The sequence below is a fragment of the Ctenopharyngodon idella genome, chromosome 24, assembly GCF_019924925.1.
Source record: "Ctenopharyngodon idella isolate HZGC_01 chromosome 24, HZGC01, whole genome shotgun sequence".
NCBI classification, from domain to species: Eukaryota; Metazoa; Chordata; class Actinopteri; order Cypriniformes; family Xenocyprididae; genus Ctenopharyngodon; species Ctenopharyngodon idella.
Window position 1 is genome coordinate 27,375,510 of NC_067243.1, and position 26,830 is coordinate 27,402,339.

Below are 26,830 nucleotides of genomic sequence, written 5' to 3' on the forward strand. Positions count from 1 at the left end.
TGTGGTTTGGGTCATCTCTAAACCACTAATGACTAGAATCTTCAAACCTTTTGTGGAGGAATGCAAAAGTCTTCGACAAACAGGTCTTCAGTGGCAGGATACAGTAGATCACTCAATCAAAACGGCAAATGTCTATGCATTATGTGCCTTATGTGATGCTGTTGCACAACCTTTTTAGTTTAATGGAGAGTATGGGTATGGGCACGGTCTTTATCTAATTGTTCAAGTGAGAAAAGGCAATGGGAAAAATGTTTGGAGGAGATGCCAGACCTTAGAGATCACAACACAACTGTGCAAATAGGTGCGATTACCAAAAATAATTAACAAGTGGTACATTGTTTCTTTCATTTCATTGACATTGCTGTTGTGAACAGCTTTATTATTCATCAGGAAACTGTCAAAAGCTCAAATCAAGGCCCCTCTGAGCCAGTCAACAGCTTATTTCTGAACTGTAGCCACGGAGCCAACAACATAAGCTGCCAGCTCATCAAGCACACCAATCCAAACAAACCTGCCAGAATATTTTGGAGGTGAAGCCACAGCTTCAAGAAGAGTCTGTGTATTGTGCAAATATAGGGCAACAAAGTCATGACTCCTGTATACTTCTTAAAGTGCAATGTTTCACTGTGCTTTGTGTCCACCCGCAATTTGCACTCTGATGGACACTCAAAGTAATTAAAATGTATATAGTTCTAAAGTTTGGACTGTTTTTCTTTCTTTTTTTGTGCTGGGTAGGTGCAAATGTTGTTTTACTTTAAGACAGTAAATATGTTAGGACAACTACTTGATAGCTGTTGTTGAATTACAACCTTTAAAAAATGATGAATTGCAGAGTGTCATATTCTGAGTTTGTTTTAGTCATGTTTATTGTTCGTATTTCAGTTTGATTTGTCATGTTCTATTTTGCCTGCTTCTAGCTTGTTAATTAGTTCTGATCTCCTCTGTTCCCTGCCATTTAGTTTCTATGGTTACTGATTGATTGGAGTCCTCAGTTCAGGTGTGTATTGTTGAGTTACCTTGTTTAGTCTCTAATTCTCTTAGTTGCTCTTGTTTCTTTGTTTGGTGATAGTTGTGTTTATTTGGTATGTTATTGTTTTCTCTTGTGATTTTGTGGATTAAAGATTACCTTCCTCGGATTCTTGCCACCTGTACCTTTGTGAGTGAGCTCTACCCAGCAGTACCGTGACACATAGCTTAAAAAAAAACAAAAAAGAAAAAAAACACCTTTGCATTAACTGAACATTAAAGAACTCTGGATATCTGTGGCTATATGCTGACCCAGAGGGTCCAGAAAGTCAAAGTCATGACAGGTGTTGTCAAACATTCTTATGACTAGGTTTTAGTGAAGAAAAACACTAAGACTTAAAATGGAGTAACCAACTTTATTTCAACATATTGAAAGCAAAGTCCCAATGGTATATGCTATAAAGTAAGAATGCAGTAAGACAGAAAGTGAAGAAAAAAAAAAAAAAAAAACCGTGACAACAAATATGATTCATAGAAATATGTAATGCTGATAATCAGTAATATATTATAAGTTTATACTGGATACAGATGAAAATCTAAATTTTAAACAATAGGCAAGTGGAAAACAAAGCTTTTAAATGCACCTAATGCATAAGTACTACAGAATACAGTGTATATTTCCCCCTCCACCCAATCCACTGTGCCTGCTAAGATTCGTTTGCAGTTTGAGTGCATGAGATTTTATTTTAATCATCAACACAAAGTTTCATATATACCACAATGGATTGTATTGTATTTAGTAGTTACATCTACTGTAACTGAAAAATTGCTTTGCTATATACCAACCTCCTCTCTGCTTTTTTTTTCAGCAATGCTTTCAGATATCCAAGTAATTGTTTGAAAAGTTAGAGTTAAGGTATTTAACTGAGGCACTTGGTTATCCTTGGAGTTAACCAGTCCTGATTTTTTTTCATGAATGCGCAGGTGGCAGCGGGACTTCAGTTGGAGGGTTTGGCTCATCGTCAATCTTTAAATCACGGCAGAACAAAACTGTTTCTTGACCAAGACCCAGTTTGTACTGCCACAGATATACACGCTCGTTTGGCTTCAGCTCCAATGTGAGCTGTTCTTCCACTTCAGTTGCTTCATTCCAGCTTTCGTTTTCAGTGCTGACATATGAACCTCCATATTCGGTAGAAAGGGAGAACTGGCACTTTGCAATTAACCCTAAGAGGTCTTTAGATTCAGCCGAGGTTGACATGGCTATCTTCCAGTTGTGTGTGATCTCAGACATCTTCTCCTTGTTGTAACCAACCTTTTTGTTAATTCTCTTTTGCCATGTCACTGGTGAATTTCTGTCATTAGTTATAGTTTTAATGTTCTCCCAAATGCCAAAGGCTGGGCCTTTAGTTATTGACAGCCCTCCAGGCAAGAAGTTAAGAACGTCAGGATGAACAGAATAGACACCAGTGCACTCGTCTTTGTTGAAGTTTGTGCCTTTGTAGTACTCAACTCCCCACTCTGAGACTGGCTTGAGGAAGTAGTAGTGGTTTGGCAGGCCCCAGTAATACAAACCGATTTTGCATTTGGGATGCAGCGGGTATTCTACAGCATCTGAGTCTTGATTCATGTTTGTTGTTCTTCGGTAAGTGCCCTTTCCTTGGAAGATGATGTAAAACTTGCCAAAGGCTGCAAGGTAGTGGTCTCCACCCTGGCAGTTGGGATGAAGGCTGTGAACTGAAGCACTGCTGTCTGTCGTCAGGTTGCTGACTCTACGGTATGACGTGCCCTTGATGATGTAAAAGTAGCCATCTCCACTACCAAGGTAATGGTCACCATTTTTGCAGGTAGGGTGCAGACTGAAAACAGAGATGTCTGAACCTTTATTGAAATTGCTTGACTGCATATAGCAGCCGAGATCAGAGCGGATTATATAATAGTAGCTGTTGATGCCACAGAAGTCGGTACCTTTGGTTTTGCTCTTGGGAATAATGCCTTCCATCATGCCTGAACCTGCAACACAGAATAAACCAAATGTTCAGTCTCCACCCCCAATGGAATGCGGTCGTTCCACTCATCCTGTAGATTGAGCTCACTGATTACCAAATCACTGTATCTTTATGTATGCTGTAATATGAGCTTTTAATTGAATGTATTTAGTTATTTGGCAGAAAAAAGAATGCACCTCTAATATGTAATATGTTGTTATATGGTATATAATTTATATTTTTTCCAAACAAATTCGTCCCACTTAGATATTTGTATTGTCGTGATTAAGCTTTACTTAGGGACTCATGTGGCTTTACTTAAACTACATCAGTCTTGGGACTTGACTGCATCCCATGAGGTAAAAGTCCAGGTCCTTATTAACCACTACGCACTCTGAAAATAACAAAACCATTGCTGCATTATCAATGGCACACTGCACAGTTAATTGTTCTGACTGTTGGATTTCACTTGGAACTACATAAACTCTACATACAAACTAGTTTTTTTTTTCTTTCTTTTTTTTTCCCCATAAAATTATCAGTCTCTGGCTGAAACATCAAGTTCAGATTTGAAAATCTCACTTGTCCTGCTTTTTCACTTCACAGTTCAAAAAGCAGGCCAGGACTGTTCTAGCCAGGCTATATGTGTACATGATTAACCGGTTGGTCCAGTGAAACAACCAATCCTGAAAATTAATATGACAAGCTGTTTTTGATGAAACTATGAGCCTGGCAAACAACTAATAACAAGATATAATGAAAACTAGAAGAAGACTAGAAAACTAGACTTATCCTCTCACAGAAGGTGCTTTAATCCTTGCCTTGTTTTTCAGAACACATGCAATACTGAATGAAAGTTGACTGAAGTCTGCTAAATAATTATCAGAAGCATAATGACTGCTTCTAAAGCAGACTCCAAATTTAATAGCCTAATCTGAATAGTCTTCTAAGGAACTTTATAGAAACATTTGCCATGCCTTATACATATATAGCCTACCTATAAAAGAAAATGAAAATTGTTGACCAATGACCAATAAAGAAGTAGAATATTTTCTCACAACAGTAATATGCTAAAATAACAAAAGATGCACACATCTATATACATGCAACTCCCCTAGAAATGGTTTGCAATCTGGTCCTCTTTCTGTTATATTTAATTAATAAACCGATTAGTTAATGAGTTATTAGTCAACATTTTTTTTAACATGTCTGTAATACAAAATAATATTGTTTGAACATTTTTAACAGCTGTCCTCCTTATAAAGTTCAAAACAAACATACAAACTATAAGCCCACAAGTGCTATTGAGAAACACACTTACTTGGACAACTGTAGACAGCAGAACTGGTTCTGAAGAGCTTTCAAACCTGAGAGATACCTATCTGCAGGACTACAGGCTTCAAAGAGGGCTGGCAGAACACACCCACAGGCCTCAAGGCAGACCGGACAAAACTGCTTGGTGTTTACTAACTGTCAGTGCAATACTACAGGGACGTCAAAAAGTATTTGCCCCTTTTTCAGGTTTCTATTTGTGCAGATTTCTTTTGTATATGAGTGGAGACTGAGGGGGGAAAATGACAGAATTCATACATTATTTGCAAAAGGATCTGATCCAATATAATGTCCAACTGCATTATATTTTGTCAGACCTTCTTCTTAACATACTAGTATAGTAACATACTATACATCATTTGAATTCTATTTTGAAGAACCAACTGTGTTGACATGGATTCTGTGTGTAGGTGTTTATTTTACTGGTTGAGGGACCTCACAATGGCTACAACCAGCTCTATGGCTTTATCCATAGCCTGTCAACCTGCAATGATATGAACGTCATAAATAATAGCTTACATAAATATATGCATATATAAAAATATAATTTTAATTGTTTTTACTAATGACTGAAGACTGAAGAAGAGTGAAGTCGAAGAGTACCGTAAAATTTTATTATAGTTATGCTACCCATCCACAATCTGATTTTCTGACTTGTGATGCAGCCTGAAACATAATCACACCTTGTTCGTTCATTTGGCCAGAGGAGAACTGATCCGACTGAATCTGGTTTTCTCCATTCTGTCGCCTGTTGGAGTTTGGATTCCATTCTGTCGCCTCTGGCTTGCTTAATTGTGGACACTTAATGTTTATTAATATTTTTGATTTGACTGCACTGACACTATTGGATGAGAACTGAACTGATGATGACATCACTGTTTTTCTGCAGAGCTCCTTTATAGATGAAATGAACTAATTTAAAAATTGATGATCTTTACAACAGAACTGAATCAACACTGAACTGACTTCAGCCAAACAATGACACTCTTTTCGTTTAGAGCTGCTGTACAGCCAAAAAGAACCATTTGCATCATTGGATCATATTCCTGTTGTCACTGTAAAGCTGCTTTGAAACAATCTGTATTGTATAAAGCTCTATTATATAAATTAAGGTGACTTGAATTGACTATAGAGGTTCTCAACTCTCAACACTCACCAGCCTGTATCTTTCTAGTGATCCTGGGGCCTGTACCATGATGATAGTTGGACAAACTCAGGGTTATAGGATTAGTTTCAAGTTGACAAAACCAAACCTCTGGCTTTGTTAGTAGCATGATGCTGATCATCAACTTTCTCTGTCAATTCAGTCTTTGATCCTGAGTTTGTGGAGGATGTACACATAAATGCGTGACAATGGCAAACAGCCAATCACATGCCTTGCAACAGAAAGAAACTGTGATTCACTTCTCACGAGAGAGCCAGCGTGATTCAAAACCAAGCCTGGTCTTTAGACTGATGTCTCTGCTTACTGTGGATCGTGCCATGCTTGTCAACTGGCCAGTAAGATATTTTCTAAAGCACAGACTCATTACAGAACAATTGAAAAAGAAACATTGGCTTTAATAATGGCACTTCATTCTGAAGTCTATATAGGTGGCAGTTCTTTACCTATCATTGTATATACTGACCACAATCCCTTGACTTTTCTTATGCGTAAGTCCAGCACACATCAAATATACAGCTGCATTGGTTACTCATAGCCCAAAGCTTCAACATTGAGATCCACCATAAAAAGGGAGTAGAAAACATATTGGGTGATGCCTTATCAAGAGCCTATTGAAATTGTTTGGGTTTTTTGGCAAATTGAGATTTTGCCTTTTTATAGGTGGGGTTTTTTCGGAAGGTGTAAGGCCTGGGACACACCAATTTTAAAACTGCTGGAGACCACAGACTTAAGGACAGTTTTAACAGTTTATTATAATCAAATTATTATCCTCCGAATGCACACACTAGATGATTCGGTCAGACCACGAGACCACACACATCCTAATTTCCAGAGTTCCTGGGTCAACATATTTTGTTGATCCTGGAACAACATTCCTGTCTGAAAATTTAATCCTAGCCATATCCTGACCGCTAAACCCAACCCTACCCATAAGTTATACTTAAAATCAGAAGGAACCCAGCAAACATTGGTCTGACGGCAACGTCGTGTCACCGGGGTCAAAAATAGTCGCAGTAGGACGGCATAAATCGGTAAAAATATGTAATACGTGTAGTTCAATATATAATTAATTAATTGGAGAAAAAAAATATGGGTGAAATCTTGGTTGAGAAGATGTGGCTTATACACTTTACAGAACGAGCTGCCATGTTACAGCTGATAAAATTACATTTAAACACCAAACTTTTTTAAAGGTTACCAATTTTCCAATAGGTTTATAGGCCAATCCAATCAATGCAGAAATCAGACCTTTACTGTATATGTCAAAACAATATTTGTGAAACCTTTTCCCAGCATCTCAGCCTTCCTTGTCAACCATATAAATAATTTTGTACTTTATACCGATAATTAGGGCCATAAATAAAACCGTCTTGACTAAAAACATGACCCAACATATCACACCATTCTTTTGACAATTAAAAAAGAGGTTCTAATCTATTACACTAAAAATAAATGAAAATAGATTTTTTTGAACAAAAAGGGCAAGTATCAATAACATTTGGATCTAAGCGTGCTTTTTTTTGTAGCTAATATTCCATGTATGATCCTCCACTGTAAATCGCCAGTTCTTTTATCACTATGAATTTTGTATAATTGAAGTTCTTCTGCTACAGATCTGTACCAAATATTTCCAGCCATTTAGATTCACATACTTGTTTCAGTTCTTGAAAGCGCATGACTTTTACACAAACGTGATATGAAAGCTGTGCCCGAAATCGCTTACTCTCTTTAGTCTGTACTTATTTTGAATAAGTAATTACTTCACGACCGCTAAAAAAGTATGTTCTACATATGAGTGTAGTATGAATGTAATCTGGACATAGGCCTACTACATTTGCCATGTTGTCATTATCACGTGACCTACAAGTGTCAGTTGCGTTGCTTCACTGTCATTCACAAATCCTCTCTTGCGGCCTCCCTGGCCGTGGGATAGTAAAGTGTCCATCATATGTGCACTTTAGAATCTCACCAGAAGAAGTAGGTCATACTTTTTTGCCTGTTCTTTTAAGAGTAAGTGAATTCAGACACACTTATTTTGTCACATACTGTTTTTCACCTGTTATATAGTAGGGAAGTATGTGATTCCGGATGCAGCCATAGATTTCTTGCCAACCTCACGAAAAAAACTTAAGTTCTGGAGTACTGAATTGGAGCAGTTTGCCTTTCTCTTCCTGCCAGCAGGCCACAGCTACTTTTACTTCCGATTCTGGAAACGTTATTATTATCATCATTTTGTTCTGATAAATCTTTATCCAAAGCACATTAAAACTCAAGACAGTAAGTCAGCTAAATTTCAGATGAAGTCTTTCAGAAATCTGACAAGATTTTACACCAATCTTTAATCTTTTAAAAACCTCAAAAGCTTACAATGATTTGTCAATTTTAGGCAGAACATGCTTTTTACTTTAGAATACTGTTAATATAAATGAATAATAAATTCCTGCAAAAAGATTTGATAATACTTTAGTGATTACTAGTATGTTACCATCAACTTTACTTTAGAATTACACATTTTGTATTGGTCATACATTATTAATCTGTATCTAGGCTAATAGTTATTAGTAGTCCTCTGGGAGCTATGAAAGAAAGGAGAAAAAAAAAAAAAAAAAAAAAAAAAAAAAGTTACTGATTAACTAACAGTGAACTATTACATTTAATTGAGTACTAATACTCTTACTATTAATCGTTAATCAGTTTCTTCTAAGTCAATAGTTAGAATACTCATATCGCGTTACTGATTCGTTCCTGTGTAGTTATTAATGACGGAACAGAATTCTAAAGCACATCGAAATTCCCATAGGATTAAGGCTGCAGATAAAAGTAAATCACTTCAAAAGCCCTTTAGTTGAAAAGATGGGTGGCTCTTAAAAGAGCCTTTGGGATAGTTAAAAATCACATCACATCTCACTTGGAGCTGGTGTATTTGGTCACTGCCTTGGTACCCTCGGACACGGCGTGTTTGGCCAGCTCTCCGGGCAGCAGCAGACGCACGGCGGTCTGGATCTCTCTAGAAGTGATGGTGGAGCGCTTGTTGTAGTGAGCGAGACGAGACGACTCACCGGCGATGCGCTCGAAGATGTCGTTGACGAAAGAGTTCATGATGCCCATCGCCTTGGAAGAGATGCCGGTGTCAGGATGAACCTGCTTCAAGACTTTGTAGACGTAGATAGCATAACTCTCCTTCCTGGACCTCTTGCGCTTCTTTCCTCCCTTACCGGCGGTCTTTGTGACGGCCTTCTTGGAGCCCTTCTTAGGCGCGGACTTTGCTGGTTCAGGCATGATACTACGTAACGTCAAACTGACGAATGTGAAATCAGAAGCAACACAGAGGTATTTATTCACTGCCCTATGCTAATTTTCAAAGAGATACAGTAACTATCTGATTGCCTCTTTTAATAGGCCAAACCCATAAACTCGTATTTCATTAGACAACTCAAAGCATCACGAGCGGAATGAGAGCCAATCACATGCGCCGCCGCCAACCGCTCAATGTTTGAACTACACCCTGACTGTTTCCTTTGTTTCGTTTCCCGCTCTTTTATTATTAGTTTGAGAAAAAAACGGTTCTAGACAAATATTGTGAACCATCGCGTAATTAAAACACCATTATAGAGCCATTGAGGGAGTTTGAAAGGAAAGAGACAAATAATGGTCAGACCACCTTTACAAACACCTTTTCTTAGGAACGTTTTGATTCATGAAAATGTTTAACTGTTTAAACTACCGGGATAATAAATAAAAGCCTATTTGACTTTTTGTGTAAAACAAATAACATTGTTTTCTGCATTCCACTTCTGCTAACTTTAGCATTAATTTAATGTTAATGGTCCTTTGTTCGTTTTGTAAAAAACAGTATCTACTAAATTAATAAAGATTGTGTAATAAAAAATGTTTTTGTGCGCTGTTTAAAGCAACACTACCATTTCTGGAATCATTGGTCTGTTAAAGACAATTATATTGAGTCTCGATGCATTACTGTTATTTACGAGTTTAATCAGTTTCATTCTGGATTCAAAACACACACACACACACACACACACACACACACACACAAACAAAAAGAACATTTTATAGTTAAATGTGTGGTGGACACGGGCAAAACATTGGACTCTTTATGTGATAGAGTGGGTGGCTCTTAAAAGAGCCGTTGGGTTGGTGTAGTTTTTCCTGATTTCAAGAGTTTAACCTCCAAAGCCGTACAGGGTGCGTCCCTGTCGCTTCAGCGCGTACACAACATCCATGGCGGTCACGGTCTTTCTCTTGGCGTGCTCGGTGTAGGTGACGGCATCGCGGATCACATTCTCCAAAAACACCTTCAACACTCCGCGGGTCTCCTCGTAGATCAGACCGGAGATACGCTTGACACCGCCACGGCGAGCGAGACGACGGATGGCGGGTTTGGTGATTCCCTGGATGTTATCGCGCAAAACTTTACGATGACGCTTGGCGCCTCCTTTTCCGAGTCCTTTACCGCCTTTGCCTCTTCCTGACATGTTTAACACAACTCTACCAAATGATGATAAAGAATGGATGATGAGTGTTACTAGGAGGCCTTTTACATTTGCTTACAGGACCTGAGAGGAACCAGCACCGCGTGACAAGGCGCACACCCCTCCCCCAAAGTAGCAAGAGCACATGTGATTTAATCCCTGCCCTGACGTTTTTCATGTTAAATTTCAGGTTTCATAAAATTTATTTTACATATTCTACTTAGGAAGAGGGACACAAGACGTCATATCACAATATTAAAGTAAAATTATTAAATAGAGTGGCGCATCTGTTATATCTTCGGTTTATGCCTGTGTGTTTGTTCATGTATATTTTAATTTTCATTTAGAAAACTCAAACACTAGAGACGCAGACAAAATTGTATTAAAGCTGCAATGATAAATGCAGGATTGCGTTTGATACTCTCACAACTTTACTGACTGTACATTTTAACCCTTAAACATGCAAAAGTAGAAAATGATCAGCAAAATTAAAAAAAAAAATATATATATATATATATTCAAAGATATTTGCATGAGTTTTATCTCTCTGGTCTATTAAGATTTGCGTAAAAAGCCAGTCATCGATATTTGTTCTATGTGATGCAAAAGACAAAAACTAATGTACAAAATATGGCTCATACATGACGTGTAATATTGATACATTTAAATTTCTTGTTTTTACACCAATGAACAATCTCATCTTCAACCTCAGGGCTGAGGTGTCCTGCAGAAAGAAGACCCAGCTAATCTTTATGCAATGAAAGAACGCAACTTTTGACCCATATTAAGCGTTACACTGGAAATGGTCTCATTCAGTGTAATTTTGGTGGCTCTTAAAAGAGCCTTTGGGGTTTGATGTGGCTGATGCAGGTTTAGGCGCGCTCTCCACGGATGCGGCGGGCCAGCTGAATGTCCTTGGGCATGATGGTGACCCTCTTGGCGTGGATGGCGCACAGGTTGGTGTCCTCAAACAGACCGACCAAATAAGCCTCGCTGGCCTCCTGCAGGGCCATGACAGCGGAGCTCTGGAAGCGCAGATCCGTCTTGAAATCCTGAGCGATTTCTCTCACCAGCCGCTGGAAGGGCAGTTTGCGGATCAGCAGCTCGGTAGACTTCTGATAACGGCGGATCTCTCGGAGAGCCACGGTCCCGGGCCTGTAACGATGGGGCTTCTTGACGCCGCCGGTGGCTGGAGCGCTCTTACGAGCGGCTTTGGTAGCGAGCTGCTTCCTCGGGGCTTTGCCTCCGGTGGACTTACGAGCGGTCTGCTTGGTTCTTGCCATTGCTGCAGTCTTCTTCACTTTCTGTTCAGCTTGCGCTGGAAATGCTTGTTTTGTGCTACACGCCTGCTTTTAAAGCATTGCGGTGCCATGAGCTCACAGTGTCTCGGGTGCCGAGGCTTGTGATTGGCTAATGTGTGACGTACGCTTATGACTGCTAGCCAATGACTGAACGCTCCCTCTTTCAAACAAGCAGAGGGTTTCCCGCTCAGTGTGCTTTGATCTGTTTAATACTTTGCGCATCAAACAAACGGTTTACATGACACCCCCATAGGTTTTATACTCACATTGTTGTATTTATTTGTTCTAAAATACTCGCCTTAATTCCTAGTGGTTGTGCAGATTTTGGATCAGAACAGAATCACATTATAATCTGTATAAAAGCTCTGCAGCCAGACACCAGAGTCATCCGTCCCGTAAATACATACAGCAGCGTGCGGCCGTGATAATAAAGAGCAAAAGACCCAGAGTAACATAGACCAATTTCTGTTACCCTGACATGATACGCATATTGCTTTTTATTTAGAATAACCTATTAAAATAACATACAGTACATTAGCAGAGCCTGGCAGACATAACTGTATTTTAATATTAGGGAATATGGGTGGCAATCCTACACGCCTCTTAAAGAACGATCTCTACGGACACATCAGGGGATCATAATGCCCTTATAACAAGAATTATAACACATTGGGGCTTATACGATATTTGTAATCATCAATGCAGAGCAATCCTATATTTAATTGGCTTGATAGGACTTTCTCTCCTCAACCAAACGAGTTTATGCCTGTAAATATTAGCAAAGAAAAGCGCTCTCTATGAGATAAAATGGGTGGCTCTTAAAAGAGCCTTTGTGTTTCAATGAAACAGACTGAATCTGCTTATTTGGATTTGGCGGGTTTCTCGGTCTTTTTGGGCAACAGAACAGCCTGGATGTTGGGCAGCACACCGCCCTGAGCGATGGTCACTCCGCCCAGAAGTTTGTTCAACTCTTCATCGTTGCGCACCGCCAGCTGCAGATGACGGGGAATGATACGGGTCTTCTTGTTGTCCCGAGCGGCATTTCCAGCCAACTCCAGGATCTCAGCGGTAAGATACTCGAGCACAGCCGCCAGATAAACAGGAGCACCAGCACCGACGCGCTCAGCATAGTTGCCTTTGCGGAGAAGCCTGTGAACACGGCCGACGGGGAACTGCAGTCCTGCCCTGGATGAGCGAGTCTTAGCCTTGGCTCTTGCTTTGCCTCCGGTTTTGCCTCTTCCGCTCATTTTCAGTCCAGATAACCTACTACAAGCTTCGCAAACAAAAGTAGAAGAATGAGCTATCGTGGCTCCACATACTGTCTTTAAAGGAGAGTGCCAGTCACCCATTGGTTTAGAGTCTATAAAGATTCAAACCAATCACTGAACTTCCCTCCAAAGCCCAACCCCCTTTCTGGCGGGAATAATTATGCACAAGTATTTGTGACGGAGGAGACGAAACCACTGAAATATTTGTTATAGAAAACTTACAAGTACAAAAATGGATATTGTTCGCTGTTCCTACCAAAAGTGCTACACCTTTCACACTGTGTATTCTGTGCACGTTGATCTGATACTATACAGTATTATGTTCCTGTTGTAATATTGGAGTGTTTTCACTGTTGTATTGTTACAATTTTCCAGCGGAGTGTTGTGTGTAAATATTCTGTCTGTACTTTATTCTACAACATCCAATTTAGACTGATCACTGTCTGAACACATAAGCTTTAAATCAATTTCTTATATGTAGAAACGGTTTATAAAATATGTTCTGATTGCACGAGTCTAAATCACATCTTGTTTATCTACTTTCAACACTATATGATTATAACTTACACGAGTTTTGCTCTTTTTTCGGAGTTAGTGGGTGGCTCTTAAAAGAGCCGTTGAGAAAAAAACAGTGAAGACTTTATTTCTTTTTGGGCGCTGCCTTTTTAGGTTTGGCGGCTTTAGGCTTCGCCGCCTTAGGTTTAGCCGCCTTGGCCTTTTTGGGGCTCTTGGCTGCTTTCTTAGCGGCTGCTGGCTTCTTTGCCTTCTTGGGGCTCTTCGTCGCCTTCTTAGCGGCTGTGGTGGCGGGTTTCTTGGCCTTCTTGGGCGATTTCTTTGCGGCGGGCTTCTTTGCCGCTGCGCTCTTGGGCTTCTTGGCAGCAGCGGGTTTCTTGGCCGCGGGCTTCTTCGCTTTAGGAGCCGCTTTCTTGGCCGGCTTCTTCTTGGTCTCGGCTTGCTGCTTGTTGAGCTTGAATGAGCCCGAGGCGCCTGTCCCTTTGACCTGCACCAGGGTGCCTTTAGTCACCAGGTTCTTGATGGCGATCTTGACGCGGGAGTTGTTCTTCTCCACGTCGTAGCCGCTGGCGGCGATAACCTTCTTCAGTGCGGCGAGGGACACGCCGCTCCTCTCCTTGGATGCGGACACAGCTTTGACGATGAGCTCACCGACGCTTGGACCTGCTTTCTTGGCTTTCGCAGCTGACTTCTTCTTGGGCGCTTTGGCCGGTGCGGCAGCAGCCGGGGCTGGAGCGGTTTCTGCCATATCTCTCTTAGATCGGATCCGTAGTCTCTCAAACTCCGTCTGATTTCAGCAATGAACAGCGCTCGTGCAGCGCAGCGCTCTTAAATAACACATGAGAACCTTATAGACTCAACCGCCGTTCTCGGTGTCTCTGTGTCTATACGAGCTTCTCGCGTTTGTGTTTTCTTCTCTTACATTTGGGACAAAACTGGAGTGGTAAAATAGTTTGTCGCAGTCAAAACAAAGTCAGCACCGAGCAGAGGTTCTGAGCTTTCACTGGAGACTAAAATACGCGGAGAGGAAATGTTTCTTTTGCCTCCGTCAGACCAAATCCAAGGCGAGCATCAGCCACGGGGAAAAGCCGCGTGTACATTTGAGCCCTCGTTTTAATGGAAACGTTGATAAAAGCCTGAACGCGTCCGCTGTGTGTTCAGCAAACAGTCTGAATGCGACTTTAATGAAATCAGCATTAGTGAGGGGCGTGAGGAGGCTTTCATACAGCTGTTGTTTTGGGCAGCTTGAAGCACACGAACATCATCCGGAGAATCCGAGTCTGTTTGTGACTCTCCTGTCTGGCCCTCATCTTCGCTCAGCAGATCTGTCCTTATAATAATAATAATAATAATACTACATCTCATCACGCAAATAATGTTTTAAATTTACGTTTTCATAAGCTGATGTACATCATATCAGTTAAATTAAAATGTAAATCGTCATATGTTTCACCTTTTTTGTCATTCATCTCAGTTTTCAACAAGTGAATGAGGATTGTGTTGAAGCTCATCTGAATGATTTGCTCATTTAAAGTAAGCCATAGCAACTTATTTTTCTAATTTCCCTCCTTGTTCTAGCTTGCACTTTTCTGGACAATGTTTGAAACTTTGTATTGCTGCATTTCTTGTGCCATTGCCTCCTTAATACGGTGTTCCTTCATAAGTCTCTTTGGATAAAATCATCTGCTAAATGAATACATCTAAATAATAAAGCACAGGTCACTGATTGTAATTTTGTTATATTCTGAATTAAGCACTATAAAATGCTAATTCATAAAATAGTCGTATTATTTACACTATATGTTTGATATTTGCACAGATGTTGGGGTTTTGGTCAGGCTATATAGTAGTTTGGCTCTAACCCTAAACAAACACACTAGATCAAGATAACGAAGGTGTTCAGAATTACACAGGCGGGTTAAACTGGGATTGGTACTAAAGTCTGAAGGACACTGAAGCTGAAGAGCTGATGTTAACTATACAATGATGTTAAACTAACATTTTGAATTTAAACATTCAACATTTTCAAAATGCAGTTTTGTTGGGCCTTAGTTGTTTAGAAGTTTACGACTTATTCCTAAAGGTGTTTCTTGGATTCGAGAACATCGGTTAAAAGGGTTTTCTGATCCAGGACAATATTTTCTTTTTTTCTTGTGAAATGTGGCTCTCATGACACAATAATTATACATTTTCCTCATGTTTCACTATGTTATTGATGACATTTTTGAGTCGTGAGGATACTTTGTGCCTCACACGTAAAACCAAACATACATTATACATCTCCAGTGACTCATAATGTAATGACTAAGCATAATGTAATAACTGCACATAATAAATAATAATAATAAATATTACAATATTAATATAATAAAAATTTTCATAATGTAATAATTTCCTCAAAACGTAAAAAAAATCTTGAGCTCATAATGTAATATATTTTTCATTATGAGAAATATATTACATTATAAACTCACCAAAAAATTATTTTATATTGGCAAAATTGTAATTGTTTATTTTTATTCATTTTTACCATAAAAACATTGGTATTCCCTTACAGTACATTTTTAAAATCTAAGTCTTAAACTACCTATGAAATGCACCATATTTAAATATTCGTGCAATTATTATTATTATTATTATTATTATTACTATTATTGATGTTGATATTATTATCATGGTACTGTAGGGAACAGCACATTTCAGGGCCCAGTTTATGGTCAGTCCCCTCTCTGTCCGTAACAGTGGACAAAGGTTTGCTACATTTTGATTGGATCTTGGTGGACTAACACAAACAAACTGTCCAACGCCATCAGATAAAGATGCAAGGACAACATCCAGACACCTCTTAGAACAGGGGTTGGCAATTAAGTTTGGCATGGGGCCAAAATAAATTTTCACCATTAGATGGTGGGTCAGAACATAGTCAAAGGATAATTTGAATTAATTAATGAAAAATGCAACTAGAATTGCCTGTGACAGACTGTTACAGTGTCTTTTGTAACTGATATTGAGCTGTTACTCTGTGTTAAATCCTGTAGTAGGACAGTCATTAACAAAAAGCCACATTTGTGTGGCGGTGTCCGGGTTTTACACTGGACAAATTAATAAAGTGGAGTAGTGACCTGGCAAGTATCTTCATTCACCAACTTGCAACACAGACCGCCTTGCCAAAACACACTTATGCGGGAGATGCGGAATGGATAAAAATAACTCAGAAAATAAAAGAGGACTTGAATAAGCCCATTAACGGCATGTTTGAGTCATGCTCTTAACGGACTATGTTTGATTTCCTCTTTCCATATTGTGAATAATAAATGTGTATCATTTTAATTTGCTTGTTACACAATGGAGCCTAACTTATTGTAATAATTATTTGATGTAGCCTACTTTTACACTCAGAATTATTCCTTGGCATCCTCACGTACTAAACTGCATTTATTTAAATTGTTTGTGTGCTGGAGGTATGCTATTATTACGCAACCCGTTCTCACTCCCGAGGCGTCAAAAACTGAAGCATGGTCAAGCGCCCCCAGCGTTGCTTGGGATACGCCAAAGGTGCCCCTCGGCGTCACTCTATGGACGAACTGGGAACTCCATTGCTTTCAATAGGAAACCTTTAGTGTCAAAAACAGACGCAAATTTGAAATCACGCTGAAGAAGTCTCATTCAGAACACATCGCGATATTTGGCATCAGTTCACCTGTGCCAGATGTTGGTAAGTGGTCGTAAATACGCTGTTCTAATGTTTGATATAATGTCTTTTCTGTTTGCCGATATTAATCAGATTAACATTAGCTTCCTCATGTTCAGTCACTGCATTATATCTGTCATGTTTCATTGCTTTCTAAATTAAAGCACCTTACTAAACTAGGGTGATTAAACACTGTCACGTGACGTGCTATAGACCTTCAATCAGTTAATCATATTCAGGTTCAAAGTAGTACAAGTGTAGTTTCAAAATGGTATTTGTAGTAGAAGCACGGTAAAAATAACACTTACCATGCTTTTACCACAGTATTGGTAGTTTTAATGTGATATTTGTTGTCAATACAGTGTAACCACAACACTTACCATGCTTTTAATGCCTAATAATGTAAAATCCAAAAATTGTAATGTCAATCAGTACTTTTTTTCTATATATAATCCTATATATTATAAATAATGATATTTTCTTTTCTCTTGCTTCAGCTGAACAGACCAAAAGGGCCTTTTGGAAATGAACGGAGGAGACAGAAAGCTGCAAAGGCAAATATTTGCAATGGTATGTATGTGTTGATTTTAACCCTTTATCAAACATTTTATCAAGCATTTGTTAAATAGTCTCAAAGTCTTAAATTAAAATTAAAGTCAATTCCTGTACATATTTATCACCATATTTGTAAATCAGTTGTGCCCCTTTTTGGACAGTCGGATGTCCCACACACGGTCAGAAAGTTTACATTAATTCCATTGAATTCTTTGAAATGATTACAGATTGGGCCCAAAATGTTCCAGTGATACATGATGTCTCTCTGCACCTCATAACCTACCTCTGATTGCAAGAGTGAAAATGCTAATTTGACTTGTCACATGGCATCAGATATTCGATTATTTTGTCATAATCTGTTACACTGCTGATAATGTCCTGCTTGAATGTGAAACATGTTATTTTTTTCAAAAAAATTATATGAATATAGCTTGCTATTAAAGACATACTTTTAATCATGGAAATACCCACATATCAGTGAATGTATTACATAAATGCATTTAACATGTAATTATGCAGCATTCTTTACAGAAGGAATGGTCTGAATGATACTACTGTATCTGTATTACATCTATAGGGCACTTCTAGATGGATACTATTTATTAAGACCCAATCAATAAGCTGTATAATAAAACACTGAAAGGTCAAATATACTAAATATAGGAAAGAGTTGAATATGGTTAATCATAATCCTGTAGGTGTCTCTGTAGGTCAGTATCATCCATGAAGTCAGAAACAACAGTTGTGTGATGCTGTTACTGAATTACAGTGATCTGTGAAATCTTCTTAAACTGAATAACTTGTAGGTCCTTTTCAGACAAACGTTTAACCACAGCATGACTTTGACAAATAACAATCTGATACATTTAGACAGGAAGGAAGTTGTGTTGTGTTGATCATGTAGCTGAGACATCAGAGAGACAGTGTCTGATCTATGGAGGCTGATTGAGTCATTCTGTTCTGCAGCACCTTTTGAACTCTGTGACTTTACAAAAATGACACTTTATATGTTAAATAAGTGTTGAAGTTAGAAATATTTCAATTAAAATGTCTTTTTGAAATATGCTTATTAATTATGACTTGACTAATTATGATTTTTACACAATGGCAATAAAATGAACAGGATGGTGAAGTGTGTCTTTTACATAAATGGAGGAGAAAATAATACAAAACTCATAGTTTTAGTCTTTGAAGGTAAGCGGGAAGTACAGAGAATTCAAAAAGACAGTTTCAATAGCAACATCCACTCAAAAAACTTCACAAACAAAGACAGAAACATGTGAGTAAAGTTTAGTGTACCTGACAATAAAAGTTTTCTCTCATAGTGTTTATTGTAATTCATATAGCTCATTATTTTACCATTTCAATTTCAGCAACAACGGCTGTCATTTCCACTACTGAAACCTCGACAGCCACCAGAAGTGGTAACTTTCATAAATATCAGTAGAACGCCATATAATGAACATCCTTTTTACAGTGACTTTAAACACTCTTTATATTCATTATGTATGATTTCATTTGAGTTTTCTTCTGTTTCAGTGGTTTCTAGTGTTCACACTTCAACAGCTGATCTTAAGGATCATCCACTCACACCACTACATAGAGGTTTTATTCTAAATCATTTTCTTCCATATTTGAAATGATTTGACTATTGCATTCTTTCAGACCTCTGTAGAGCATTTACTTCTTTCCATGCACACAATAAAAGTAAAACAAATCTACAATTCCATCAATTATCAGGTGGACTGATGTATCTAAAGCACTCATATTAATCATCATAATGCACATAAACATGAATTAAAGTGCTGGTTTTGTTTTGACACAGAAACATGGTTTATAGTTCTGTCATTCTGACTGAATTCATCTGTCTGTGTTGGCCTACAAGTGAGTAAAGTGTATAATTGTTCACTCCATGCTGTTCAATACAGAAATTATCATGTGAATTTATCATTAAAACAACAGAGAGTTGATCAAAATGCTGTACAGGAGTAAAAACTGAACATAATACAGTAGCTCATTGTTTTCTATAAAGAAGAAGAAAACCGTAAGGTCCCTATTCGAAAGGGAACTCAACTCTACGTTTCAGTACGCTATGGGGAACGTCACACATGGAATCAAACCACTCCAATCCTATTGGCCGGCGACAGCCTATGACATCATCATAGCGTGACCCGGAAGTATATAAGGAGCGCCTAGAGAATCAGTCAGTCTCTTCTCGTCCTTTGGGACTGTTCTGTCTGATCGCGATTGTATCAACTCCGGTAAGGGATTCTATAATATGCCTTACAAACGTTCAAGAGAGTGTGTTCATCCGTGTACCAGGTTTTGACACTTGATATACACATTTCTGGGCATTTTCTGTCTGGGAGAGGAGCGCGCATAGACAGTGCTTGAGGGCGCTGTCTGTGTGTTTTCTGTTATTTACTGTGAGCGTCTCCCTATTGGGACGCTCCGTTCTCGTTTGGCACTCTTCTCGAGGGAAGAGGTGTCCGCATCTGTGCCTGGTGATTCTGGCCCTGTTTTGCTGAGGCAAAGCGGTGGCTGCAATCATGAGGCTTGCAGGTGAGCTCGTTGGGAAGTTTGAGAGAGTTGTATTCTCTCTCGGCTTCCCCGGGGGTGGCGAGGATGAGTTGTTGGATGACAATGACATCCGTGTTTGACGTCATCGTGTCCGGCAGCGAGTGCTCCTCTGGCTGCTGTGTATGTGGAGCTGCTGGTGTTTTTGGGACACGCTTCTGGCAGGCTGCGGCTGCCATGAGGGCACGTTAAGAAAGCGGCCGCACATGGACGGCTCGACGAGCGGTTCCTTTCTGTCCATAAACGCTGCAGCTCCCATAAGTTTTTCATTCCTTCCGGATCTCCATGTTTGAGATCAGGAGGGCATGGAAAAACCCCTAGTCATTCAGATTTGTATCTGAGCCCAGACAGACGGGAGGAGGAAGAAGCGAGAGTGAGATGGGTGATCGATTGTAACCGCTGCGTTTGTAATCGATCCCCCAGCTGCAAAAGGGCGATATATCTACCCTCTCCTCTTCTTCTTCCACCTCCTATATATATGTGTGTGTATGTATGTATGTATGTATAATATACGTATGTTTATTTATATGCATGTGTATATATATTTTATAGACATATATCATGCTCAGGTACTTCTTATGGTCAGACTGATGGCTGGGCCCATAGTGATTATTTCTGTCGGCCCGCTTTTTCGGTTTGATAATGAGAGGATCTTTTAGGCTTAAAAGAACCCTAGATTATATCCTTTCATGTAGAGAAAAAGGAGTATGAGGGATCTTCGGTCTTTGAGCCGCAGGAAGGTAAGCTGGGTCTATATTTTATGTTTTAAAATAGGACCTTGTTTTTCCTGTGTAGTTTTTCTGAGCATGTAGTTAGTCAGGAGGCTGGTCTGTCTTGAGCTGAGGCTCAGAGACAGGGCCAGAGGTCCAGTATGGCCGCTCGGGCGCCTCCTCCTTTTCGGAGCAAGGCGCAGAGACGGCTGGACTCGAGGAGGAAGAAGCAGGTTTTAAAGGAGGTGATCGATCACATATGCCAGTAGCGTCGGTAATTGATTCCCTCTCGTTGCGAGGGCGACTTTATATCTGCCCTCGCCCCTTCTTCCTCTGCCTCCTGGGTTTTGGTTTCATTTAACATACTCAGGTGCTTCTTTAACAGTCAGGCTGGTGGCTGGGCCTCTGTTAATAATTTTCTAAAGGCCCGCATTCTGGCTTGATAGTGTGAGAGGCTCTTTTAGGCTTTAAAGAACCCTAGATTCCATCCCTCCTTGTTAAAGAAAAGGGGAGGAGGAGTCTTTGATCTTCGAGCCGCAGGAAAGTGAGCTGGGTCTATATTTCTAAATATGTTGACCTCGTGTTCCTGTATAGTTTTTCCTGAGTATGTAATCGGAAAAAGTAAGGGTTTTTTGGGCAAACTGAAGTTTGATAGGTTGGCGATATATTGTGCAGGCCACAAAATGACCGCCTCTTAGCCACCTGTTGTTTAGAGTAGCTTTTCATCTGCTGTTTGCTAGAGTAGTTTGAGTTAGCACTCGTCACTTCAGTTAGTATCTATGTTTAGGTCGGCCTTAATTGGCCGCCTGACATTGTTTGCTTGTGAGCTTCGCTTTCTTTCTCTTATCCATGAGATTTGGAGGTGAAGCCCAGGCTCCACTAGGCTTGTGGCCCTGTAAGAAGGCCCATAGCTTAGCGGCCAGGCTAGAGCTAGGTTAGGTGTGTTATAGGTATAACCCTATGTATACTATCCCTTGTCAGGTTGTATAGTTCCTAGATCTGGCCTCCTCCCGAGGGAGTTGTTAGGCCGTATGCCCATTTCCCCTTGTTCATGTAGGTGCAATCGGTGAGTTAACAGCTAAGGTTGTAGACTGTTTTTAGACTCCCTGGTGCTGGTTTTCTCAGGTGGTAGGCCCTTATCTTTGCGTAGATAAGTTATGCGATGTTGCTAGACCCCACTTTCTAGAACTTTTCATGCTATGAAAACTGTTTTCCCCCTGAGCCACTTGAATTTCTATTCAAGTTTGAGTTGACGGTGCTAGCTTTTTAGCTTCTGTCCTCTAGGGCTCAGTACAGATTTGCGAATCTGTTTGGAGAGAACATTTATCCTATTAGGATGGCATGTGTTTCAAAGCGTTGTGTTTGCTTTGAGTTCTAGCCTTTTTGCCCTACATTTGTTATGTGAGCTTTACCTTAATGCTGCCACAGGTTAGCACCTGTTCTCATAATAGCAGGCCTTTGACATTAGCCTCTTTTTAGAGAGAGTGGTGACTATTATACATATTCCCCCAGTTAGGGTTTATTTGTGTCACTGAGTGCATCACCTGTTGGATTGCATACTCAGGGTAGTGTTAGAACCACTCTCGCAGTCTGGTTTCTATTAGCTCCCTTTGGTGATCTTGACAACAGCTATATTGCATGTAACTTGGAATGTAGGCTCTTATGCTTTTAGCCTCCTTCTAGTTTAGCAGCTTGCGTTTTTCAAGTGCTGTTGTTATGTGATCATAGTTTGCTCACATAAATTTACACTGCCACAGGTTTACGCTACGTGTCTGTTTGAGGTAGTAGGTCTTGGTAGGCCTCCCTTAGACTATGTTGGCATTTATTGGTTCCCTGTAGTCACTTTTATTTGGGTACATTGCCTGTTGGAATGTGTAGCTATAGCTCAGCTTGTACTTAGCTTCCCAAAACTGTTACTGGGTTAGAGCTGGTTCCCTGTAAGCTTGGTTCCCTTATATTCACTAGCTGGCACCACGTGTCACTGAAATGGTAGGCCCTAATAAGGCCTCCTTTGTAGTTTACATGTTGGTACAGTTTTGTGTTTATATGGTACAAACGAGCTGAAACGTGTTGCTGAACTCGAAGGCCCCATAAGGCCTCCTTTTTAGCTAACATGTTGGCAGGATGCTTGTGAATTCCAGTACCACCATTGGCCACGCCCCACCTCTGCTTTGAGTAGGCCTTAGGCAGGCCTCTCGTGGAGTATGGTAGCGGAATATGCATTCCTTCTCTCAGTATGATGTGTGAAAGGTTTTCCACTGAATGCATGGCCTGATGGTTGGTATGGTCATGGTCGCCACTAGCTGATGCCACGTGTTTACTAGGGTAGGCCCTCTGGGCCTCCTCTGTAGCATGTTGGAGTTCAGTTGTGTACTCCTCTCACTTTGAAAGTAAAACGGTGCTTTTACCGAGTACATTTCTGAGTGGCTGACCTCTCAGGGTGAGTTTTTGTAGTAAAACCTTACTGAGGTTTGGTTTTTCCACATCTGCCTCCTTGAGTCTGGGTTTCAAACTCTAGTTGAGCTAAATAGCTACCTAGTATCTAGGTTGGTTCTATTTCTTGCTCCTAGAACCCTAATGGCCACTAGACTAACGCCATATGTTTACAGGTATTAGGCTCTCTGGGCCACCTTTTGAACATACTGGTGTATGTAATAGTGTACTCCTCTCGCTGAGAGAGTTACAAGTGTTTTCTGAGTGCACTTCTGGTTGGCCAGGGCCCCAGGTGATAATTTAACCTCCTTTTGGTTCAGTTATTTGTCCTTCCTGGTGCTTAAAACACTGCCACGAGCTGACGCCACGGGTCTGCTGAGGTCATAGGCCCGTCTTTGGGGCCTTCCTTAGTGCGTGATAGCGTATGTTGTACTCCTCTTGCTTTAAAGAGTAAAAAGGTTCTTTTACCGAGTACACTGCTCATTAGATTGTGTTAGGTGGACTGTTATGTGGCACTTTACAGTCTCATTTGCTGTTACTGAAGTCATATTTCTTGCTCCCAGCAAGACAGGTGTTCAAGGTGGCCCTCTCAGACCACCATTGAATGTCCTACTATTGTGACGAAGTGCTCTTTCGTATGTGAGTCTTGCTTCATATAGAGCTACTATCATGATGTAGGCCCCGTCTGGCCTCCATGATTATGTGCCCACAGTATGGTCTACCTGTTAGGTTGAGCTCTGTACTTTCCTGCTAGGGTTGTCTATGTCAGGGGTTCTCAACCTTTTGCAAGCTGGGCCCCCCCAAAGCTGGTTCATTGCAGTTGGGGCCCCAGTTTATTATTATTATTATTATTATTATTATCATCAGTAGCGGTAGGTAGGCCGATTATCATTACTAGGCTATTGTTATAATTGGCAGTAGCACCAGACTTCTAATGTGAGCTTGCAGGCATTATAATAATAATAATAATAATAATAATAATAATAATAATAATGAGTAGTAGTAGGCCTATCATCATTACTAGGCTATTGCTATATAATTATATGAGGTTACATGCTTTATTGTTGTTATTATTATTATTATTATTATTATTATTATTATCATCAGTAGGCCTATTATCATTACTAGGATATTGCTATAATTGGGAATTGGCACCAGACCTCTGATATTAATTTATGCTTCATTATTGTTATTATTACTAGGCCTGATAGTAGGCATCATCTGCATTTTTTACAGAAGCTTGCAGGTAAAGGACAGCTTTAACTGTAGCCTATATTCTGACTAGTTTATTCGTTCATATATATATATTTATAACTAAATACGACCTCACGTTTTATACGTTTGCAGCCTCTGAAACTTCCATCCGTCATAAAAATTAATTCAGATGGTTCGATTTTCTGCATTTTTCGCATCCGTAGCAAATATTTTGAGGGGTGTTTTTGACAATTGAGAGCCACCAAATGACGAATATGAAAAAAACGAATACGACAGTTTCGGACTCAGTCAGGGTGCAAGGACCTTAAACTTTTGAGGCTTGCGCAGCTTCTCGAGGAGAAATCAAACAAATGAGCGCCGTTTTCTAAAGTCTATGAGCGCAGCACACACAAATAAACTAAATTGACATACTGCAGTTAAATTTCAAAATGTGGTGTTTTTATATTTAGAACATTTGAATACAGTTCAGCAACATACATCACACGACCTGACGACCAAGAGAGCTGACAATTGACCATCACTTAATTTACCATCACCTCGCGATTGAAAATGTGACACTGATATGACAGTTCAACAAACAAGTTAATAATATTAAGTCACTTACATTTTAGACGAAATAATGACTGTTTTGGTCTATTTTAGCAGCGAAAATAGATCCGATGAATCCAAACAAAGATCACAACATAGCGCATCTCACAGCAACACTCAATCATGTTTTGAATGATTCAGTGTTTTGAACAAATCGTTTGAGTCAAAGATTCAATGACCTATTCACAAACATCTGTCTCATTCTTGATGAATCGGCCGTTTGAACGAATCGTGAATAAACGACTCAGTGACTCGCTTAATAAAACCGCTTATCACCTGCATTTGCGCTCACAATCGACAAACCAATCAAATTTGTTCAAAACTTTTTTTTTAAAATCAGTCCAAACACATTTTAATTTTATTCAGGAATTATGTATATACAAAACTATAACTTTTTATGACAGTAGTTTAGTGATAAAAAAAATTTGCAAATTTTTTTTTTCAGGTTTTTTTTTCTCCCATCCTGTAGCCTACTCGGGAGGCGCGCCCCACCGGTTGAGAACCACTGGTCTATGTAATAGTGCTTAGCTCCCTAAGCTGATCATTGGCTGAAGGCTTCTATGAGGCCTTCCGTTAAAGATCAGCCCTAGGCTGGTTTGTGCTTCCCTGTATCAGGGTTTCTAGCGCACAGCCTCCTCAGTGCAAAGAAGTTGTAAGAGAGTCCAGCTCAGTGAAGATGATCTGTGAGACTCCGGGCCCTGACATACACCCTGCGCAATGTGATGCGACGCAAGTGTTTTTTGCCAGTTTCAGCCCGACACAGTTATAATTTTCACATCCTGCGCCACGTTATTTAAATAACAAATGCACTCACGCCCATGGGCGTGCTGGTCTGACAACGAGGTGCTTTCAGGCACACTGTTGACGTGTTGCTATTTTGAGGCAACTGAAAACGACTGTGCCATTGACCAACAAAAACCTGGTCTAAAGTCAATGGTACAGTATTTATTTATTTATTTATTTTTGTTTGTTATTTAAAGGGCATGTTAGTAATATGCGCCTATAGGCGGGTGCACAACGCATATACACTCTGCTTATTACACACACAGGGACGCAGCTGCACACAAACATGCCAAATAATAAAAATAAAAGGATTACATTGTAAAAGATTATTGTGTACCTAAAGATAAAAATGCCTGCATGTCATAATGGATAGTCAATGCATGTATCAGAATTACCATTTTGCAGTAATGATGAATGAAATTGGCTAATTATTTGACCAATCGTGGCAATACAAACAATGAATTTAAACTGACTCGTCAGGTTGAGGATGTCTGTATTCCGCCATGTAAATAACAATCTTTTAAAGGGAATGGGAGATGACACTCTGATTGGTTTACTGCACGTTACGCCCAAAACACACCCTTTACTCATTAAGAGAATAGGGACAACCCTTTTAGACCATGTGCCTGGCACGCCGACCATTTTTTCCGTCATTAAACTAGCAAAAGTGGATTCGGACACACCCTATAAGTGCACCTGTGCCATGCGATTCAGACTATGCCCTTAGATCCTTAAAATAGGGCACTCCATGTCTTTAATCTATTTATTTGTAAATTTGATTTATTTTTGTGAATCTCTTTACATTTATTTGTGAAACTCAATCTATTTATTTGGAATAATTAAAAAAATTCTAACCCCATAAAAACCATCTCCTCACTCTGATCCAGTGACAGTAACAGTCCAGACGCATGCGTGTGATGCTGAAGCAGGAGCCGGCCAATACCGAGCCGGCATTCGGACATAAACACGGAAGCATTGCACTGCATTCACTGCATCAACTGCGTAGAAGACTGACAGGGAAGAGGAAAAATTTTTGAGTTGAAGTCGTTATTTTTGTTTTAGTGCACAAAAAGTATTTTTGTCCCTTCATGACATTAAGGTTGAACCACTGTAGTCACATTGACTATTTTAATGATGTCTTTACTACTTCTCTGAAGCTTGAATGTGGTAATTTCGTTGTTTTCTATGGGAGATAAAAAAAAAAAAAAAATCTTAATTTGTGTTCCGAAGATGAACGAAGGTCTTAAGGGTTTGG

The 26,830-nt window shown here is 39.7% G+C and overlaps 8 protein-coding genes across 9 annotated transcripts in view; 1 reads left to right on the forward strand and 7 right to left on the reverse strand.

Moving 5' to 3' along the window:
* LOC127506793 (transmembrane emp24 domain-containing protein 6-like) overlaps positions 1 to 26,830 on the forward strand; it is a 292,092-nt gene that overhangs the window by 8,546 nt on the left and 256,716 nt on the right. The gene's annotated exons all lie outside the window — the stretch shown is intronic.
* LOC127506776 (uncharacterized) overlaps positions 846 to 26,830 on the reverse strand; it is a 348,308-nt gene continuing 322,323 nt past the window's right edge. For both annotated transcript variants that reach the window (XM_051883604.1, XM_051883605.1), the window contains one exon: positions 846 to 1,126. The gene's annotated coding sequence lies outside the window, so the exon portion shown is untranslated. The remainder of the gene's footprint in view (positions 1,127 to 26,830) is intronic.
* Positions 1,102 to 4,630, reverse strand: LOC127506778 (uncharacterized). Its single transcript, XM_051883606.1, has 2 exons — positions 4,276 to 4,630; positions 1,102 to 2,979 (listed from the first exon to the last, which is right to left on the reverse strand). The coding sequence occupies exon 2, from the start codon at positions 2,969 to 2,971 to the stop codon at positions 1,937 to 1,939; it is 1,035 nt and encodes a 344-aa protein (XP_051739566.1). The 5' UTR covers positions 2,972 to 2,979; positions 4,276 to 4,630; the 3' UTR covers positions 1,102 to 1,936.
* Positions 7,771 to 26,830, reverse strand: part of LOC127506859 (histone H2B-like) — a 45,360-nt gene continuing 26,300 nt past the window's right edge. Inside the window, exons 1-2 of the mRNA XM_051883694.1 lie at positions 8,360 to 8,760; positions 7,771 to 8,027 (exon numbers count right to left, since the gene is read on the reverse strand). Coding sequence (XP_051739654.1) covers positions 8,000 to 8,027; positions 8,360 to 8,730 — 399 coding nt within the window. The 5' untranslated portion in view covers positions 8,731 to 8,760 and the 3' untranslated portion in view covers positions 7,771 to 7,999. Of the gene's footprint in view, positions 8,028 to 8,359 lie in introns of the transcript that reaches the window.
* LOC127506915 (histone H4) lies at positions 9,580 to 9,985 on the reverse strand. Its single transcript, XM_051883760.1, has one exon. It carries the CDS (start codon positions 9,942 to 9,944, stop codon positions 9,633 to 9,635), a length of 312 nt encoding a protein of 103 aa, XP_051739720.1. The 5' UTR covers positions 9,945 to 9,985; the 3' UTR covers positions 9,580 to 9,632.
* Positions 10,773 to 11,249, reverse strand: LOC127506840 (histone H3). The gene has a single exon (XM_051883673.1). It carries the CDS (start codon positions 11,222 to 11,224, stop codon positions 10,814 to 10,816), a length of 411 nt encoding a protein of 136 aa, XP_051739633.1. The 5' UTR covers positions 11,225 to 11,249; the 3' UTR covers positions 10,773 to 10,813.
* LOC127506871 (histone H2A) lies at positions 11,909 to 12,515 on the reverse strand. Its single transcript, XM_051883708.1, has one exon. It carries the CDS (start codon positions 12,487 to 12,489, stop codon positions 12,103 to 12,105), a length of 387 nt encoding a protein of 128 aa, XP_051739668.1. The 5' UTR covers positions 12,490 to 12,515; the 3' UTR covers positions 11,909 to 12,102.
* LOC127506818 (histone H1-like) lies at positions 12,865 to 13,803 on the reverse strand. Its single transcript, XM_051883650.1, has one exon. The coding sequence runs from the start codon at positions 13,769 to 13,771 to the stop codon at positions 13,151 to 13,153; it is 621 nt and encodes a 206-aa protein (XP_051739610.1). The 5' UTR covers positions 13,772 to 13,803; the 3' UTR covers positions 12,865 to 13,150.

Bases quoted from the DNA above. Each gene is read 5' to 3' on its own strand.
- LOC127506818 (XM_051883650.1), bottom strand. From the start codon at position 13,771: ATGGCAGAAACCGCTCCAGCCCCGGCTGCTGCCGCACCGGCCAAAGCG.
- LOC127506778 (XM_051883606.1), bottom strand. From the start codon at position 2,971: ATGATGGAAGGCATTATTCCCAAGAGCAAAACCAAAGGTACCGACTTC.
- LOC127506840 (XM_051883673.1), bottom strand. From the start codon at position 11,224: ATGGCAAGAACCAAGCAGACCGCTCGTAAGTCCACCGGAGGCAAAGCC.
- LOC127506915 (XM_051883760.1), bottom strand. From the start codon at position 9,944: ATGTCAGGAAGAGGCAAAGGCGGTAAAGGACTCGGAAAAGGAGGCGCC.
- LOC127506871 (XM_051883708.1), bottom strand. From the start codon at position 12,489: ATGAGCGGAAGAGGCAAAACCGGAGGCAAAGCAAGAGCCAAGGCTAAG.